The sequence below is a fragment of the Vombatus ursinus genome, unplaced genomic scaffold (genome assembly GCF_900497805.2).
Source record: "Vombatus ursinus unplaced genomic scaffold, bare-nosed wombat genome assembly UNPS02015404.1, whole genome shotgun sequence".
Taxonomy (NCBI): domain Eukaryota; kingdom Metazoa; phylum Chordata; class Mammalia; order Diprotodontia; family Vombatidae; genus Vombatus; species Vombatus ursinus.
This window is the reverse complement of record NW_020955182.1, coordinates 2,111,763-2,129,305: the sequence shown is the minus strand read 5'-3', so window position 1 is coordinate 2,129,305 and position 17,543 is coordinate 2,111,763. Positions and strand designations below refer to the sequence as shown.

The 17,543-nt window shown below is 45.2% G+C and overlaps 2 protein-coding genes across 6 annotated transcripts in view; one reads left to right on the top strand and one right to left on the bottom strand.

Annotated features, from left to right (window-relative positions):
• ADPGK (ADP dependent glucokinase) overlaps positions 1-3,425 on the top strand; it is a 37,240-nt gene extending 33,815 nt beyond the window's left edge. The window contains exon 7 of one of the 2 annotated variants that reach the window (XM_027847394.1): positions 2,701-3,425. In XM_027847394.1, coding sequence (XP_027703195.1) covers positions 2,701-3,249 — 549 coding nt within the window. In that variant the 3' untranslated portion in view covers positions 3,250-3,425. Of the gene's footprint in view, positions 1-2,697 lie in introns of both variants that reach the window. The other variant, XM_027847393.1, reaches the window with a different exon arrangement.
• Positions 3,426-8,545: 5,120 nt separating this feature from the next.
• BBS4 (Bardet-Biedl syndrome 4) overlaps positions 8,546-17,543 on the bottom strand; it is a 79,497-nt gene continuing 70,499 nt past the window's right edge. For 3 of the 4 annotated variants that reach the window (XM_027847407.1, XM_027847403.1, XM_027847406.1), the window contains 8 exons: positions 16,298-16,366; positions 15,433-15,585; positions 15,174-15,345; positions 14,082-14,151; positions 13,281-13,422; positions 9,881-10,091; positions 9,270-9,441; positions 8,546-8,956 (listed from right to left, as the gene is read on the bottom strand). In XM_027847407.1, coding sequence (XP_027703208.1) covers positions 9,308-9,441; positions 9,881-10,091; positions 13,281-13,422; positions 14,082-14,151; positions 15,174-15,345; positions 15,433-15,585; positions 16,298-16,366 — 951 coding nt within the window. In that variant the 3' untranslated portion in view covers positions 8,546-8,956; positions 9,270-9,307. The remainder of the gene's footprint in view (positions 8,957-9,269; positions 9,442-9,880; positions 10,092-13,280; positions 13,423-14,081; positions 14,152-15,173; positions 15,346-15,432; positions 15,586-16,297; positions 16,367-17,543) is intronic. The other variant, XM_027847404.1, reaches the window with a different exon arrangement.

Here is a 17,543-nt window from a genome sequence, read left to right as displayed (position 1 = left end):
CACAGCTTTTTTAACCATTCCTTAAATGATGGACTTACCATTAGTTTCTAGTTTGTTGTTGTTGTCGTTGTTGTTTTTACCACCACAAAAAAGCTGCTTGCAAAGAGGAAAAGGTCCTTTGTTTTTTTTTTTTAATCCTTTGTTCTTTCCTTATCTAGAACACTATGTTGTTTCACCCAAGTTTAGCTTCAAACCCTAGTGAAGGGTTGTGATTATTCTGAAACATCAGAAGGAAGATGATTTAACAGTTTGGATAAGTAGTTTCTTTACTGGAAAAGTAATTACTTTTTTGCAATAAGCCCACTGGATGGCACAGCACGCAGAGCACCCAGCCTGTGCTCAGGAAGACCTGAGTTCAAATGTAGCCTCCGACGTTTACTAGCTGTCACTTAACTAGCAAGTCACTTAACCTCTGTTTGCCCCATCTGTAAAATGGGGATCATAATAGCACCTACCTCCCAGGGTTGTTGTGAGGATCAGGTAGAATAATAGTTGTACAGAGCTTAGGATAATGCCTGCCACATCGTAAGCACTACATAAATGGTAGCTATTATTACTATTGTTGTTATATATTTTTAATTGTTTATTTTGTGTTTATAATCTCTCCCTTCTACTCCCCCACCCCCAAGTTAACTAGAAACAAAAGAAAAATAAAACTACCCTTATGAATATTCAGTGTAGCAAAACAAATTCTACATTGGCCGTGCCCAGGCATGTGTGCGCCTCTGCATTTGAAATTCACCACCTCTCTAGCAGGCTCTGAGTGTTGAGTTTTACCTTCAGTTTTCTGGATTTATCATGTCATTGATCAAAGTTCATAGAATAATTTCTACAGGAGTATTTTCTGTTGAAGAGTTCTATGTGTCTATGCTGGTCAGTACCTGTTTTTAGTTTTAGGGAAGGAGTTTACTTTCAACTCCAGACTTTTCCTTTACCACCATGAAAGAGCGTGTTTTAAATGAAATCTTTCCCTTTTTCCCTTCTCCCCCTACCTCCTCTCTGCCTCTGCAAAGACTCCCTACCTTTGATGACTTTAATGTCAGTTTAGGAAACATACAGGCAATGAATGATATAGCTAAATATCTTACAGTTGCTTAGTGGCACTGAGAGTTGAATTCACTTGCCCAGGGTCAAGTACGGGTCAAGAAGTGGTACTTGAGGCTAATTCTTTCTGCCTCTGAAGCCAGCTCTCTAACCATTTCCCCTTGCAACCTCTTGCCCTGCGTACAGTAGGTGCACAGTAAGTAAGATGTTGACCTCACATCTATCAAATTGGCTAACATGACAGAAAAGGAAAATGACAACAGGCTGGGAAAGAGGTGGAAATACTGGGGCACTCATGCACTGTTCCCCACCCATACTCTAGACAGGTGGATTTGTGAATGGAGTTTTCCATTCTGGAAAACAATTTGGAACTATACCCAAAGGGCTATAGAGCTGTACATACCCTCTTTTAAAAAATTAATTTATTTTTAGTTTTCAACATTCATTTCCATAAGCTTTTGAGTTTTAAATTTTCTCTGCCTCCCTCCCCCTCCTCCCCCCTGCCCAAGACAGCATGCAATCTGATAGAGGCCCTGCATACCCTTTTACCAGTAATACCACGCCATGGTCTGTTACCCCAAAGATAGCAAAGGAAAAGGACCCATATGTACAGAAATATTTATAGCAACTGTTTTTGTGGTGGCAAAGAATTGGAAATTGAGGGGTTGCCCATCCATTGGGGAATGGCTGAACAAGTTGTGACTTGTGACTGTGATGGAGTACTGTTGTGCTATAAGAAGGTTGAGGAGGGTGGTTTCAGAAAAACCTGGGAAGGCTTAATATTAACTGATTCAAAGTGAAGTGAGCCGAACTAGGAGAACGTAGTACACAGTAACAGCAATATTGTACAATGATCAATTGTGAATGACGTAGCTACTCTGATCAGTACAATGATCTGAGACAATTCTAAAGGACTTAGGATGAAAAATGCTGTCCACCTCCAGGGAGCTGATGGACTCGCGGTGCAGATTGAAACATATTTTTCCCTACTTTGTTTCTTGCAACATGGCTAATAAGTTTTGTATAACTTCACATGTGTAGTGGGTGTCATATTGCTTGCCTTCTCAGTGACTGGGGAAGGGGCTCGAAGAAGGAGAATTTGGAACTCAAAATTTAAAAATAAATGTGAAATAGAAAAGAACTACAAATGCCTGAAAGTTTGGCATAAATGGATATCCTAGTGTAGCCAGCAATTCCTGTCCTTTTCCTTAAAAAGCAAAACACAAAAAATCACCCACCATATTAAATTCACATGCAGTGCGTGTGTGTATACACACACACACACACACACACTCTCTCTTCCTCCCTCTCTCTCTCTCTCTCCCTCTCTCCCTCTCTCTCTCTCTCTCTCTCTCTCTCTCTCTCTCTTTCTCTCTCTCTCTCTCTCTCTCTTGCTCTGTCGTCATGAATTGCCACAGATACAGTGAGGTCAGAGTTTGAGGGATGTGGCGTAGAGGCCCAACAAGTAATGTCATACTCTCCCTCACATACTCGTCACAGACGTGGAGGCTGCTATGATCTTTGAGAATAACTTGACAAAGAAGGAGAATAAGGGAGTGCTCCTCCTGTGATTCCATTATTGGTAGGGCCTCGAGGGGCCCTTCGTGCTGAACTTTTTCTCTCAAGAAGAAAACTATCGCTCTGTTTTGTTAGCAGGTTTTCCCTCTGGTGAATTCCCTTGGATTGAATGAGCAGGAGCTGCTCTTCCTCAGCCAGTCAGCTTCTGGTCCTCACTCCTCTCTCCCTGCATGGAGTGGCATCCCTGACGTGGGTGTCGTCAGTGACATTCTCTTCTGGATCCTGAAGGAGCATGGCAGGAGTAAAGAGAGAGCGTCGAATCTCACACGGATCCATTTCCATACTCTAGCCTACCACATTCTGGCAACTGTGGACGGACACTGGGGTAACCAGCTCGCTTCTGTGGCTGCGGGCGCCCGTGTGGCAGGGACACAGGCCTGTGCGTCAGAAACGATCGATACCAGCCGCGTGTCCCTCAAGGCTCCCCAAGAGTTTCTGACTTCACGTTCAGAGGCAGGCTCCAGGATATCTGTAAATCCAAATGAGCCAGTGGTTCAGTGGCACAGAGAGGGAATCTCTTTTCATTTCACCCCTGTCCTAGTTTGTAAGGATCCCATCCGAACTGTGGGCCTCGGGGATGCCATTTCAGCAGAAGGACTGTTCTATTCAGAAGTATACCCTCATTGATGTGAACAGGGCTAGGGTTGATGCCTCTGAGGAAGTGTAGATGGCTTGAGAATTTCAGGATATCAATAGATGGTTTAAGAAATAGAATTTAGCGGGCCAGCTAGGTAGCAAAGTGGATAGAGCTCTGGCCTTGGAGTCAGGAGGACCTGAGTTCAAATCTGGCCTCAGACACTTCACTTACCAGCTGTGTGACCCTGGGCAAGTCACTTAACCCCAATTGCCTCACGAAAAAGCAAAAAAAAAAAAAAAGGAAAAGGAAAGAAGTAGAATTTAGGGTGTTAGAGCAAGTTCTAGATCTAATTGGAGGATAGCCAAAGAAATAACTGTACCAACACATTCCAGCCGTTTGGCAATGACACAGGAAGCATTTCAGATTTTAATCAAGAGATTTTAGCTCTTTGCTGGCAAGACTGGAGCGTGCGTATGTGCATGTGTGTGTGTGTGTGTATGTGTGTGTGTGTTGTCTGTTACAGGGAAGAAATCCCCATTCTCTACAGAAGGTCACCAATTGCTCATTTAATCCAACTCCTTAGCATAATTTGAAAGCATTGACAGCTGGAAGGAGAATTTCCCTCCTCTGCTAGTCCTGAAGAGCACACCGGTCAGCCTTTGGTCCTGCCTCGTCGTGGATTAAGCCCAGTCAGAGGCTTTCCAATCCTCTCTCAGTAGTGCATCGCTCAGTGGCTGACAAAAAACTTCCATTCATTATTACGATCAAAACATTCAACAAGGAAAAACTTCTTAACCTCCTGCTCCAGCATAAATAGGAAGAAAGTGGGAAGCCTGCTGTGTTGAAACGCAGGCAGGCTGGATACACACTCCCCGGCTCTTGAAGCTTTGGTGTGCTGACTGTGTTGTCCTGGGGGGAAGGGAACATGCCCTCCTTCCCTCTCTTGTCTGATAACTACAGGAGCTGCCTCTGTGCATGTAGGGGGGGCTTGGTGAGATCAAAGTGTTTGTAGGTTTATGCTGGGCCGCATCGTCTAGCTTAAGGCTAAGTTATTGCTATGGAATTTGACCTTTTATTACTCTGATCCTTCTTTGTGCAACTGGAATATGCTTCCCTGTCCATGATATGTTGTTTTTCTCAGTCATGTGACACAAACTTAATTCCGTTAAAAGGTGCAAGTTGACCTCATCAGATGCTGCAAGAAAGAGCACCTAAGTATTACATCATATGTTACATTATGTGTTTATTTTTATAATGTAAGGATACCTTTCTGTGTGCTTTAAACTTTTTTAAACATGATTTACATTTCAGTTCCTTCAAGAACTTTTTACATCTCTATTTTGGGAAACAATAGGAGGTGCCTGTGTATAACAGGGATGCAGATAAAATGTAAATTCACTTCTACCTGGAAATGTGAATTAGGTCAATTCCCCCCTCCTGGGCATGTTACTTTTCCCTCCCAGGCCTTGTGTCAGTATATCCTTCGCAGTGCGTCAGAATTATTTGTAGCCTGGCCTTTCACAAGTCATGGATGTCCTGGGACGTGTCCAGGTGGAGGGGAGCAGCATGAAGAGGAAGCAGGCCAGGCCGGTGACCCTCTGGGCACGCCGTCTCTCTTCGGCCTAACTTTGCTCTTGTTCTTTGCCACAAAAGCAAAGCCAGAAATAAAGCCGCAGGGAGGCATTTGGAGCAGGCCTCAGTACTTGTTTTGTTTGGTTGTTAATTATTTACCAGTGAGCCCCAGGTCCCTAGGATGATTTCTTCCCTTACAGACTCATGGGGTTCTCCTGCCCCCAAATCCTGACTGAATGATTTATTTAGGGGGTGGAGAGTTCAAGGCTGGAAGACTTTCTCCTGGGGGCCTGAGGGATAGTTAAAAGCCCGATGAGTTCTACAACGCACAGTGAAAGGTACTCGTTACCTGTTCTTGTCCTTTTCTTCCTCCTCCACCGTCACACCACTACCTGGCCCAACTTTGGACAATGAAACCCCTAGCCTGCCAGCAGGCCGTTTTCATTAGTATAGGTAGAGTGAGCTCGTTTGTTCCACAACAGTTGGACTAACTCATTTATAGTTTAAAACCTGGAGAGAAGGTCATTACATTCTTCCTGGAGAGTGAAGAGAAGGGGGCATCTAAAATAAACCAACAGATAATCTCTGTTTTCTGCATGCATGTTTTCTTGAGCTTTTCCTGCAAAGTTGTGCTGCTGGGTATGAATAGGCTCTCTTCCCTATCTCACCCTGGGCAGCTTGAAGATTTGGAGCTACCCTCTTTCTAGGCCAAACCTGAAAAGGTGAAACCAGCTCATGTGGGATATGGAGAGCCCTGTTAGGATTAATTCACAGCGTGTGAAAATAGACCTGGGTGGAGAACCCGGCTTCTTTACCTGTAGCCTGTGGAGTGTTGCTCAACCCCCTTTGTGTCATGGGCCTCTTTGGCAGTCTGGTGAAGCCTCTGAACCAACCCCTTCTCAGAATCACCTTCTAAAATTCATAAGATTAACTGGATAGGATTTTAAGTGAAACCAGTTATGATGAAAGTTATCAGAACATTTTTTTAAATTTCCCAGGCCCCAGGTTAAGAGCCGCTGCTACAGAGCCAAGAATATAGGCCAGTTCTCAGTAATCTCAGCTATACAACCATACTTATTCCCCACACCCCCATATTTTCCACTTTGCCAAGTTTGGGTTGGTAAGTGACTCGCACCAGCAGAAGAAATTCAGATGTTGAAACAAGTCATAACTGTATCGTGATACAGGACTCCAGGCTTGCAGTTTACAGTTTTAAATATCCGGCACTTTGCCCTTTGATGCCATCTAGTTGCTCAGTGTTTTTTTGGGTTAAGAAAAAGTTTAGGGAGGGACCCAAAGAAATCCTTATTTGTCTGGCAAACCAAGGGACCGTGGGTGCCAGATGTTCTGCTTATTTAATGTCTCTGACCTAATTAGAAGATAGTTTTCAGGAACAACAGATTAATTACCCTGACGATTTTCAAGACATGTTTGGAACTGTTTAAAATGAGTGAATGACTAAAGCCACTCAGAAGTAGTTCTGTGAGGGGTTGGGGTTTTTATTCCATTTAAAGGATAACCTTTTGGAATAGCCAGTGTGTGTGATCCTGGGTGCTGCTGTGTGGGGCACCATTTGTTTAGGGTTTGCCGTGTTAAAGACACATTATCGATGCTGACCCAGGGCTCCCTTCGCCTACCACACCACAGCCTGAGCCAAGCCAGGAGCACACTGAGTGAAATCAGTGTCTGAAACAAATCTCTGACTTCCACTTTAAGTCTCTAGTGGTTTAGGTAAGAATTGGGAGTTTTGACATTCTACAGCAGGAATTGCCAAAGCAGGCTCTGGAAAACTCTTGTAAACATTTTGCTAAGCCAGGTTGGGGTTTCAGTAGTCTGGCATTTGATTCTCTGGTGGGTGTTAGTACTGCGCACATCAGGACTATCCAGGTTTCTTCACTAAGCTGGCCTGGAACTGCAGCGGCATTTCATTTAGTAAGCATCTGCCAAGTGTCGGAAGTGAATATGAAGATAAGACATGTTTCCTACACTCATGAGCGAGCTCTGTTTTACCTTAAATCTTTAGGGAAGAGTGAGTGAAGGTGGCATCTTGCATTTCAAGAAGGCCTGTATGGATTCTTTACTGCTGCAGATGAAGATGCAGTACTTTTTTGGACAATAAGATGGGCCTATTGCATCACAGAACCTTAGCTACTGAGGCTATCCTCCCACCCCAAAATCAACTAGCAGATAGAGTTTTAAATTCTTTGGTGTCCCTGTATCCGAGCAGAAGAGAAACACGTGAACCACAAAAATTAACAACCCTTATTAAAGAGAAGGGCGTATTGAAGCTGGTGTTGGAAGCTAGGTTTTAAAATCTGAAGCCACTGCCCATATTGAAGTAAAAGCAGTTTTTCTCACAACCCTTTCATTACTTGCCTCTGGTTTTCTGGTGTGAAGCAGTTACAAGGTTGCCGCAGTGTTCATAGTGCATTTTCTGCACCTGTTTTGAACAGCTATATTAAACAGCCAGTTCAGGTTTGGTTTAGATTCATGCATTTGTCAACGTGACAATTCAAAGACGTTGCCACAAAGTAGCATAAGTATAACTAACTACTTATTGAACATCCGTAACTTGGCTCGCCAGCCCCAGTCCTCTCATTGGCTGGTTCTACCCAATGGCAATGGGACGACGGATTCTGAAACAAACAGTAGAACCTTTTCTGGTAGAGCTGATGGAGTCTTACTGTGTAAAATCCAGTATGTGGGAATGTGTTTACTTCAGCAAGGATCTGTGCTCCACCTTCAATGTGGTAAACCAAAGTCATAGGCCAATCCATCACCATGAAGATGGAGGCAACGTTAACTTTTGCTCTGATTCTGATCAAGTCAAATCTTTTCATAAGCAAATTGACATATACCTACCACACCTGTTTAAGCTGCTTCCCCCCATTAAACATGCTGAAAAACCATTTCTTGTGTATGATGTACAAGGGAGTGGTTTATTTGATTAAAGGAGCATTAAGGATGTCCTGGATTTGAAAACAGAGGAAGCCTCTGGCCAGTCAGTGTGACACATTTGGTGAAGGAAGGAAGGCTGGGACCACAGTGGTGAGTTTTTTTAAAATACAGTGTTGCTGTTGCCTTGTTATTGAAGTCATTTTGCCCTCAGTGTTCTTTCTTCATTATAGTTTGAATTTATGGAGTATTCCTGAGGGGGACAAACCCTCACGTGCTCATAACTAAAGTACAGATCTATTTGCAAATGACTGTCCAATTACAGTTTTAAAAAATTTTTTAATGAAACTGGACATAATCATATATATATATATATATATTTATTATATATATATATATAAAAACCAATTTCAAAGCTGCTGTTGGACCTGAGAATGGCACTAAATAGTTGGCAGGAGATGCCCTTTAGTTCTTTGGAAAGGATTTTTTGTGCTGTGGGCCTCTTGAAGTGACCCCCTCACCAAGAGAAAAAAGAAAACTGTTTCTAATACTCCCTCCATTGGGACTGGAGGGAACCAGGGGAGTTCCTAGGTCATTTCAGTAGGCAAGTGTTCTTTGGAGATCAGCTTATCTCATAACTTGATGACACTGTTCTTTCTAGCTGCTCTTGAGCTTGGTATCGACATTTAAGATAAAACGTATAAATAAGGTTCACTTTACAAGTCAAAACTCTGAATTTCCCAAACACGAAAGGAAGAACAAGAACTTTGCACGTCACTTTCAAATATTTTACTAATATACTTCTAGCCAGATGAGCAAGGAGGAGGGCGCTAGCCATCTTTAAATGGCTGTATAAAGGAAAATGACATCAGAGAGGAGTGACAATACATAATCTTTATTCTATAAAGAATATACAAATAGGTGATAGTCAGTGATTGCCTTAAATAAAAACTGAGACTGAGCAGCTCTTCCTTTTCACTCAGCAAGAGCTGCTGCTGCTGATTCAGTAGCCAGGGATGACGTGATCTAAGCTCTCGATTCTTTGACTGTTTAAGAAGCTGACCTGAGCTCAGAGCCATGTTCCAGATTCCCCTGGGGCAGGTGAGGCTGGGACACTTGCTAAGCTGGGCCTGGAGGGCAGCTGTTCTAACAGTTGGTCAGAAATCAAGTGGTTGCTGCACTGCCCAGCCTCAGAGTCAGAATTTCCATGGAGATACAGGTGAGTCAGGCCACATAGCTAAAGGCTGTCATCACAGGATGCCAATCTGCTGTGATTGTACCCATCCTGCTCTGTACCAAAAAAAAAACCCCACCCAAACAGAATTTTAAAAGAGTACCAATGCTACAAACAATACCTATCCACTTGCTAGCTCTTAGCATATCAGCTGGGTTATGAGACCTCACAGACTTCTCTCCCCCACTGCCTTTATTCTGAGCTCAGCAGGATGGACATAACCTGACTACCTTAGAGGGGCATTTGGCTCGAGAATTATGCTGGGTCTAGGGTTTAAGAGAGGAGGGGAGGCTGAGAGACATGACACTCAGGGGCTGTACTCATACTTGGGCCTCTGCCTATAAAAAGCCATTGCATGCCTACCATTACCTTTCCAAATCCTCCGCTTTCTTTCTAAGGAGACATCTTTATTCTGGGGCCAGACTGCTTTTCTGTGTCTCTCTTTGTTCTTGGACCTCAGAGCTTATCGCTTCAGCTGGATCTGCCTCTGGCTCCAGAGGGAGGGAGGGAGGCTTTGAAAACTGAGATGCTCCTCCTGCACCTAGTTAATTGAGGAAAATAGTTCCAGTTCTCAGTCTCCCAACTCCAGGGGCCTGTTAATCCTGAACGATTGGTAGGAGAAAATGAAGCCTATTGACAGATTACAGATAAGAGTCCCAAGGATTTTTTAGGAGAAAATACTCTGGTTCAGTGCTATAAGAAAAGGCTTTAATTGTAGACACATCAGCTGAAAAGCTCCTTGGCCTTTGGATGGAGTTAGGTTGTGAGAGAGAGCTTTAGATAAGCCATTTTCCCAAAGTATTTCCCACAGATCCAAGTTGCCAGTTACCCAACAATGACTGAAGACCTATACCTGGGCTTCACGATTTGCCTAAAGAATCAAATATCAATTTGTTGGCTTCACAGGTTTCTTCTGAAGAGCTCTGGTTTAAAAAGTCTACAAAAAAGTGAAATCCCCAGTATCATGCAAAGCTCCTCACCTGCAGGAAGCTGGGTGGTTTTCCCAAACCCAGCTGCCGAAGACATGGCTTGCCCTAGAGCTTGGTTGGAACCCAAGGGCTGTTGTAAATTGGATGATTTGTTGGCTGAAGTTGTTCGATGCCTTGATTTGAGATCTTTAACTGGTTTAGTCCAGACCAGTGCTTCTCCAACTTGAAGAGCTGCACCCATTTTCTGAGCCATCTCCACCATCTTGTCCATCCAAGGGAAAAAAAAACCAATCTCAAAACAAACAAACAAACAAACCCGTAATCTCAAGAAAGACTCACCCTGACATTCTTACCTTACCAGGCCCGAAAGGACTCTAAATTTAAACTAGATTTCTGCAAGAGAAGGACTACTACGAGATAATGGCACTTGAGGGCTAGAAATGCCTTGTGAAGAGATTTATTACTTACACCTCATGAAAGAAAATCTTTGACCACCATAGCAAAACCAAGGACCTCAAAAGCTAGGTTAGACTCCTGTTTCTTAGTGATATCAGGGCAGAAGGCTAGAAAGAACAAATAAGCCCAACTAGTGTAAAATGGTACATAATAATTGCTTAAGACAAGCATAGAAGAACTAGTCATTTGAGTTAAGGAAGGAAAGATCAGGGAAGGCTCCGCAAGAGATACTGCTTGACTTGGCTTTTTTTTTTTGGCCTAGGCAATGGGGTTAAGTGACTTGCCTAGGGTCACACAGCTAGTAAGTGTTATGTGTCTGAGGCTGGATTTGAACTCAGGTCCTCCTGACTCCAGGGCTGGTGCTCTATCCACTGCGCCACCTAGCTGCCCCTTGACTTGGCTTTTAAAGGATGTTAAGATTTCAAGGGAGAGGCATATATGAAAAATGTCATTCCAGTTTGCTGTAGCATAGGACATGCAGAGGAGTATCAGGACCAGAGCCAGGCTGAGGAATTTGAACTAGACATCCACGGAAGGGTCTGGAACATAGAAGTGACCCAGTAAGTTCTCTTAAGTCAGGAAGCCTTATACAGCAGTGATGGGGAAGGATGAAGAGGGCAGGTAGCTAGCTGGGTTGGGAGGAAGGGGGAAGATTAATTCCAAAGCTAAGAAGACAGGTGAAACGGGAATACACCAGGGGTGATGGCAGTGGACAAACAGAGTAGGGCAGGTTCGTGAGGTTTTAAAGGAGACACAAACTTTTTAGGGAGGTTAAAGAGAAAGAAAAAGTAGAGACAACCAAGAATTTGAAAATGGGGGGTGGAAGGCATGACAGTGCCACTAATAGCTGGGCAAGAGGTTTTGGACATGTTCAATTTGAAGTGCAACTGGAATGTGTGAGTAGGTAAATTGTAGGCAGTAGGTAAATGGATGTTTGGAGCTCCAAGAGAAGACAGCATGACACATTGTTTGAGTGGTAATCTGCAGAGAGGGAACAGCTAACATCACGGAAGGGAAAGAAACTGCCATAGAACAAAATGTGGAGAAAGAAAAGAGACCCGTGGGGAGGCCTTTAGGGAACATCAACATTAACAGAATCAGGAGGGGACAAAATGATGGGCTAAAAAAGGAAAGAACCCAGAAAAGCCAAAGGAAGAGAGTGTCTCCAGATGGAGGGTGAGACCATAGCAAACTACCAAGTAGCCAAGGATGAGGGCTAAGGAAAAGGGGTTTCACCAACAAAAGGGCTGCTGGTGACCCTTGACCAAGCAGTGCTAGTAGTGGGGACACAAACCAGATTGCAAGGGGCTGAATGAGTAAGTGGTGAGGAAAGAGAAGGCTGCAAGTTTAGACTACTTAAAGAAGTTTGTTGAAGAGAAGTGGTCATGATGACAGCTGTATGGGCCAAGAGTTAAAGGTGAATTTCGTAAGCACGAGAGACCCGAGAACGTTTATAGGTAAATAGAATGGAAGATGTTGAAGCTACGTGTGAGAAGTGTACTGTTCAAGCAAGGTTCTAGAGGGAGGGAGCACAGAGTCACAAGGAGACTTAGCCTTGGCAGCAGGTGGTCTAGTGGATAGAGCATTGGGCTCTCAGTTCAAATCAGGCTTCAGGTACTTCCTAGCTGAGTGACCCTGGGCATGTCTGTCTACCTTAGTTTCCTGATCTGTAAAAGAGGGGATCATAATAACACCTACTTCCCACGTTGTTATGAGGATCAAATGAGATATTTATAAAGTGCTTAGCACATGCCAGGTACGTAATAGGCACTTAATGCTTATTCCTTTCCCTTGGGAGAAACTGAGGACACCTACCTATTCTGAGACAGGAAGGAAGAAGCAAAGAATGGGTGAGGAAGATGAGTTCTGAGTTTCTACTAGAAAAAGCCCTTTGAGGCAGAGAACTCCAGGACATCAACCAACAAGCATTTATTTCACATCTACTATGTGCCAGGCACTGGGGATACAAAGTAAAAAAGCTAAAGCACCCCCATCTTTAAGAAGCTCGCATTCTAATGGGGATGCGACAAGCTCCTAGGTCCCTGGGAAACACACAGGGCACTGCGGGGCTTCCGTGAAAGACTCCCCCGGGAGGAGGCACTCGGGAAGGAAGAGAGGGGGAACGAGCGGCCTGTGAGCACTGACTGCCACAGGGACAGTCTGGCTGCACAGTACAATGAGTGATGAAGCGGGAAGGCAGGATGGGGCCAGGACCTAAGGAAGCTTGAAGTACCAAACAAAGGAACTTCTACTGTATCCCAAGGATAACAGGGAACCGTTGGTTTTGTAAGTGGGCGTGGGGGTGATAAGGTCAGACCTGCACTGCCTAGAAAATCCGGTTGGCAGCACGGTGAATTACCTGGTCAAACGGGCAGGCCATTAGAAGGCTACTGCCATAGTTTAAGAGCAAAGGGCAAGTACTGGATAAATGCTGTGGCGGTCTATGTGACAGGAATGAAAAACAGTGGATCTGTAGGATGACACTGAGGTTGTGATCCTGAGTGACTAGGGGGAGGGCAGGGGAGTTCTGAAGAGCGATGGGTTCTGGGGGAAAGAAAGTGAGTTCTGATTTAGACTTAGGCATATCTATAACATGAATGAAAATTACGGCCTTCAACTACACTCTCTTCTTTGCAGAAAGGAACTATGGGTAGGGAACACTGGTCTACAGGCAATGTCCAATTTTTTCAATGCATTGATTAGTTTTGCTAATTTTTTTCTTTCTTTTGAACAGGAGATGAGAGAAAGTGGTGAGATGCATTGGGAAATATGGGTAAAGCTATAAAAACAAAAGATAACAATAAAGTTTTGTTTTTTAAAAATTATGTCCTTTACAGTGCCAGCAACTGTAGAACCTCACCATACCCAGACCCTGCAAACAGGACTACTGAGCAAGCCTAGTTCAGGTTAAAGACATACTTGGTCAGACATAGCCTTCTACTCTGCTCTCTTTACGAGGGGCCTGCCTGTTTACTCTGGGGATAATCAGCCATACCTCAGGGTCAAAATCCAAAGAGCTGCTCCCCTTTAGCAGGGTGACTTTCTTCTCCATCTCCTGGTATTGGGCCAGAGCCTTCTTCTTCTCTCCCTGATTGTACAGCAGCACAGCATAATTCAGATTGACTAGAGGGTTAGACCTGGGTTGGCAGACATAAGATAGGTGCACTGGGACCTTGGAACAAAAGACTACTTGAGATCTCTTAGTGTTACACCAGAAAAATTCAGAACTCTGCATGGGGTAGTTTTCCAACAGAAGGAGATCAAAGAACCAGTCATCTGAGTGTCCAGTGGCATCCCCATGCCCCTCCCTGACCCTGTGGGACACTGGGGCCGTCCTTCCCTCCCCCACCTCTTCAGGACTCCTGCTAGGATGCCAAACGGGAAGAAAGGATTTCTCAGAAACCTCCCTGCACCTCTTAGCACTCAGAGCTGGGCTGATTTGGGGCTGCATTGGCCCCCTGTTGCCAGGGCTTGGCCCAAGAACTCCAGGGGTCAGGGCCACTGCTAGCTCTGATGGTCCAAGGTCTTGTGGCTTCTGTATGGCTAAAGAGGTCCCTAGAAACGTCCCAAGAATGAGTCCTGTTATGAATTTCTGCCAGGCTAAGGACAGGTGGTAAATACAGTTCCTACTTCTGTTCTTCTTGGGGACACATGGTCCTTCACTTGTCCAAGGGGAAAAAGGGGGGAGGTCAAGAGGCAGGCTGGGTGGCTCCACAGACCAGCCCCAGGGAAAAGACTGTCCTCACCACAGACCGAGAGGGGCAGGACACGCAGCAGACCAAAACCCCCAACTCACTGATCAAGGGCGACCGCTTCCGCATAGGCTCGACTGGCATTCTCGCTATCATCCAGATTGGTCAGAGCAACTGCAGCACAGAAAGGAAAGAAGTGGCTGCCACCTCCAGGGAACATCGGGGAAAGTGGGTCTGAACAAGGTCTGCTGACTTCAGCCCGCGTTCCTGGATCCTCCTACTGTGTCTGTCCTGACCACAGCCCTATGCAGGGGTCAGAGGCCAAGAACTCAGCTCAGACACTGCTGGGGCCAACCGCTGGACCATACACACAAGGGGGGGCGGGGGCAACGGAGGCAGGATTTGAACCCGGGTCCTCTGACTCATTCTACCATCCAGTCTTTTTATCCTCACCTTACAGACATGTTAACTAACGTCCTGAGATGTTAAGTGACTTGCTCACAGATGGACGGCTAGTGAGTGCCGATACTGGGCTCATAACCCTAGACTTACCTTAGGGCTTAAAATCATAGAATCTCAGAATTGGAGGAGAATCGAGGTCATCTAGTCCAACCAATACCTGATCAGAAATCCCTTCTATAACATTCCCAATGATGGAGACCTCCTCACCTATTAAGACAGCCCTTCAACTTTCGAATATCTCTAATTTTCATCAAGTTTCTCCTTATATTGAGCAGAAATCTGTACCCATTAGTTCTGGTCTGAACTCAGAACAAAACAAACTTAGCTTAACCCCTTTTCCCCGTTGGCCCTTCAAACACTCTAAAACAGCAATCAAGCCTTCTATTAGAGAGCTAGGCTCCTTGAATGTAGGACTTGGTGACTGAGGCTAGGACTCTGCCCACCCTATGCCTCTGAAAGCTGGAACTAAATGTTGCTGCTCTTAATGGCTGTCCAGAAGCAGAATCTCCTGACTTTGAAAGGCCACTGCGTGAAATGCCCTTCTTCCAGACAAAGGGCCTGCCTAAGCAGACAGCGTTGGCCCCCTCCCAAGTGGCTGTGCTTCCTCCCTCAATCTTCTGACAAGCTCAGCAGTGGGAATGGGGCAGCACCAATGGGGAGAGGATTGGAGCTGTTCCTCCTTGCTGGTCAGTGCTCCCCTGACCCCACCTTGGGGCTGAGGGGGCATCACATACTTGCCAAGAGCATGTAAAGCTCCCCCATCTTGGGCTGGAAGTTGATAGCAGCGCTGAGGAAGTGGAAGGCAGATGCATACTGCTGCATGGTCAGGTGAACAAGCCCCAAGTTGTACAGGATCTTCCAGTCAAACGGTGCCAAGTAATTGGCTCTTTTCAAGCAGCTGATGGCCTGAAGGGAAGAGAAGTATGATGGGAGGGCAAGGAGCTACTGAAGACTCAAAGCACCACAGAAGAGAAAGAAAAGGGAGACACTTACTGCAACATACTTCTTCTTGCCAAAGAAGCACATTCCAATGTTGTTCCATAATGGAGGACTTTCAGGCACAGAATATGCCATGACTCTGTATTTGGTGAGGGCAACATCAAAGTCGCCGTGGGTCTGCATCATGCTGCCTGCTGCTAAGATGGCCTAAAAGTTCACAGGGAATATCTTTTACTGCTGAGGTAGATCATTCCTCCACCCCAGAGCCTAGAGGGAGATGCTGATTCTTCCAGGCTACATCAGCATGAATGGGTGTTTCATGGCCAATTTCCAAACTTCAAGCCTCTTTCTGTTCTCCAAATACCCACAAGGACAAAACTGCTGCATTAAAGACACTGAAACAAATGTTAACGCTTACTCTTCCCACTTCTGGGAGAGAAGGAGGGATTTCCCCATCTCCCTTTCCTCAGAAAAATACTAGCTTTTGTCACCTCTGGTCAATGCATCTTCTCTTGTCCCACTGGAGTACTCTCAGGAGGCCCAGACCCATCAAGGTAAAATCTTTAAGGGGAAGGACTTTGCACGTCCTATGTGTATTTACCCATAGCTGACTTTGTATATGCTTGTTATTTGACTAAAGAAACACCAAGCCATAATGGCAACCAAGAACTCATTTCCCCTCATATACTAAGACATGCCAGTTCTCCATCCCAGACTGTAAAGATTGGGAGCCTAAGTCTTGTAGTGCCATCTGACTCTGGACATCCCACCCATCCATTCTCTTACCTCCTAACTCTCCCCAGCCCCACCCCTCCTCAAGCTCCAGGACCCTGCCAGTGTAAGATTTGCTCTGACTAGCACCAGAAACCGTTATGTATAAAACGCAGTAACATTCTCGTGGTGCTACATCCTTTGATACCTTGTAGTTGGTAGGGTCAAAAGTCAACGCGTTTCCAAGATGTTCAAATGCCTTCTGGTAAATGCCAAGCTTGGGTGGGGGGGAGGGGCGGTAAGGAAAACAAGAGAATGACATCAGAGACAGAGAAAGCTATTTAAGAGCAAGGATGTAGCAACCTAAGTCTTCTGACCTTCTCTAGACAAACATATCTTGCGGTTAACAAGAGATTCCCTATGGATGAAGCCAGGTCTACCCCAAGATGAAAATCAGTAGCTTTCTAGGGTTTTCTAGTTTTTTCCTATGTTGTGTACAGAAGAGGGTATGGATCTGTGATATCATTGGTACAGAGGACTCCCTGGAGAAGAAAAGCTGAAGAAACTGGTATATCATGTAATAGAATATTGTTATGCTGTAAGATATGAAGAAAATTAGGCATTCAGAGGAACCTGAGAAGACTTGATTGCAATGAGACATTGAAAAAAAAGAACCCCCAAAATACATACAATGACCATGATGAAAATCAAGTAAATACTCATATGGTTGGTACCAAAGATCAAAGTTCAAACAGATCCTTTCCATTAAGTGGTCAGAGATGAAAGAGGCGAGGGGGCCTGGCCTATCCTATGGGAGTGCTTCTTTATGTTCAGGGGGTGTCCTTTGTGTTAGGTTTGTTGGGACCTCTATGCTGTGTCAAAATGAAGCATATCAGGTTTAAAAACAAAAAAAAACCACTGTCACCACGTCCCTCTCTCCCACACTGCTGCCTGGCCAGACGCAGCCACTGCAGTGGACCATAGTAAGCATACGCTCCTCCCATCATCAGCTGCCAGAGGCAAGGATCTCAGTGTCCACAGGCCCACCCCCACACCCCCCCAACCCTTTGTTGGACATAGTCTTTGGGAGCCCTCTTCCTTCTTAGTTCAATGAAAGGAAAAAAAAAGATGCAAAGGCCACTAGACTATGTCACTTAGGGTGGGCAGCTGTACTGCACTGAGCCATCTGAACAGGAGCTGAAAGCATGGCCCAGAGCCCCCTCCTCTTCTGAGAGCCACTCTGAACTCCATCCCGAGGAAGAAGGGGGCAGGGGGAAGCAAAAGGGACGACTTGCCTGCCGTTCTAATTTCGGGTACAATTCCTCAACACTTCAGCCCTGCGCCCCTTGCCCTGAGGTCTTCTGATGAAAGGCCCCAGCCCCAGGAGCTCTGGCTTCCTGGCAACAATCACCCCTATCTCGCTAGCTGCACTGTTTCAGTTTCACTAGGCAGTT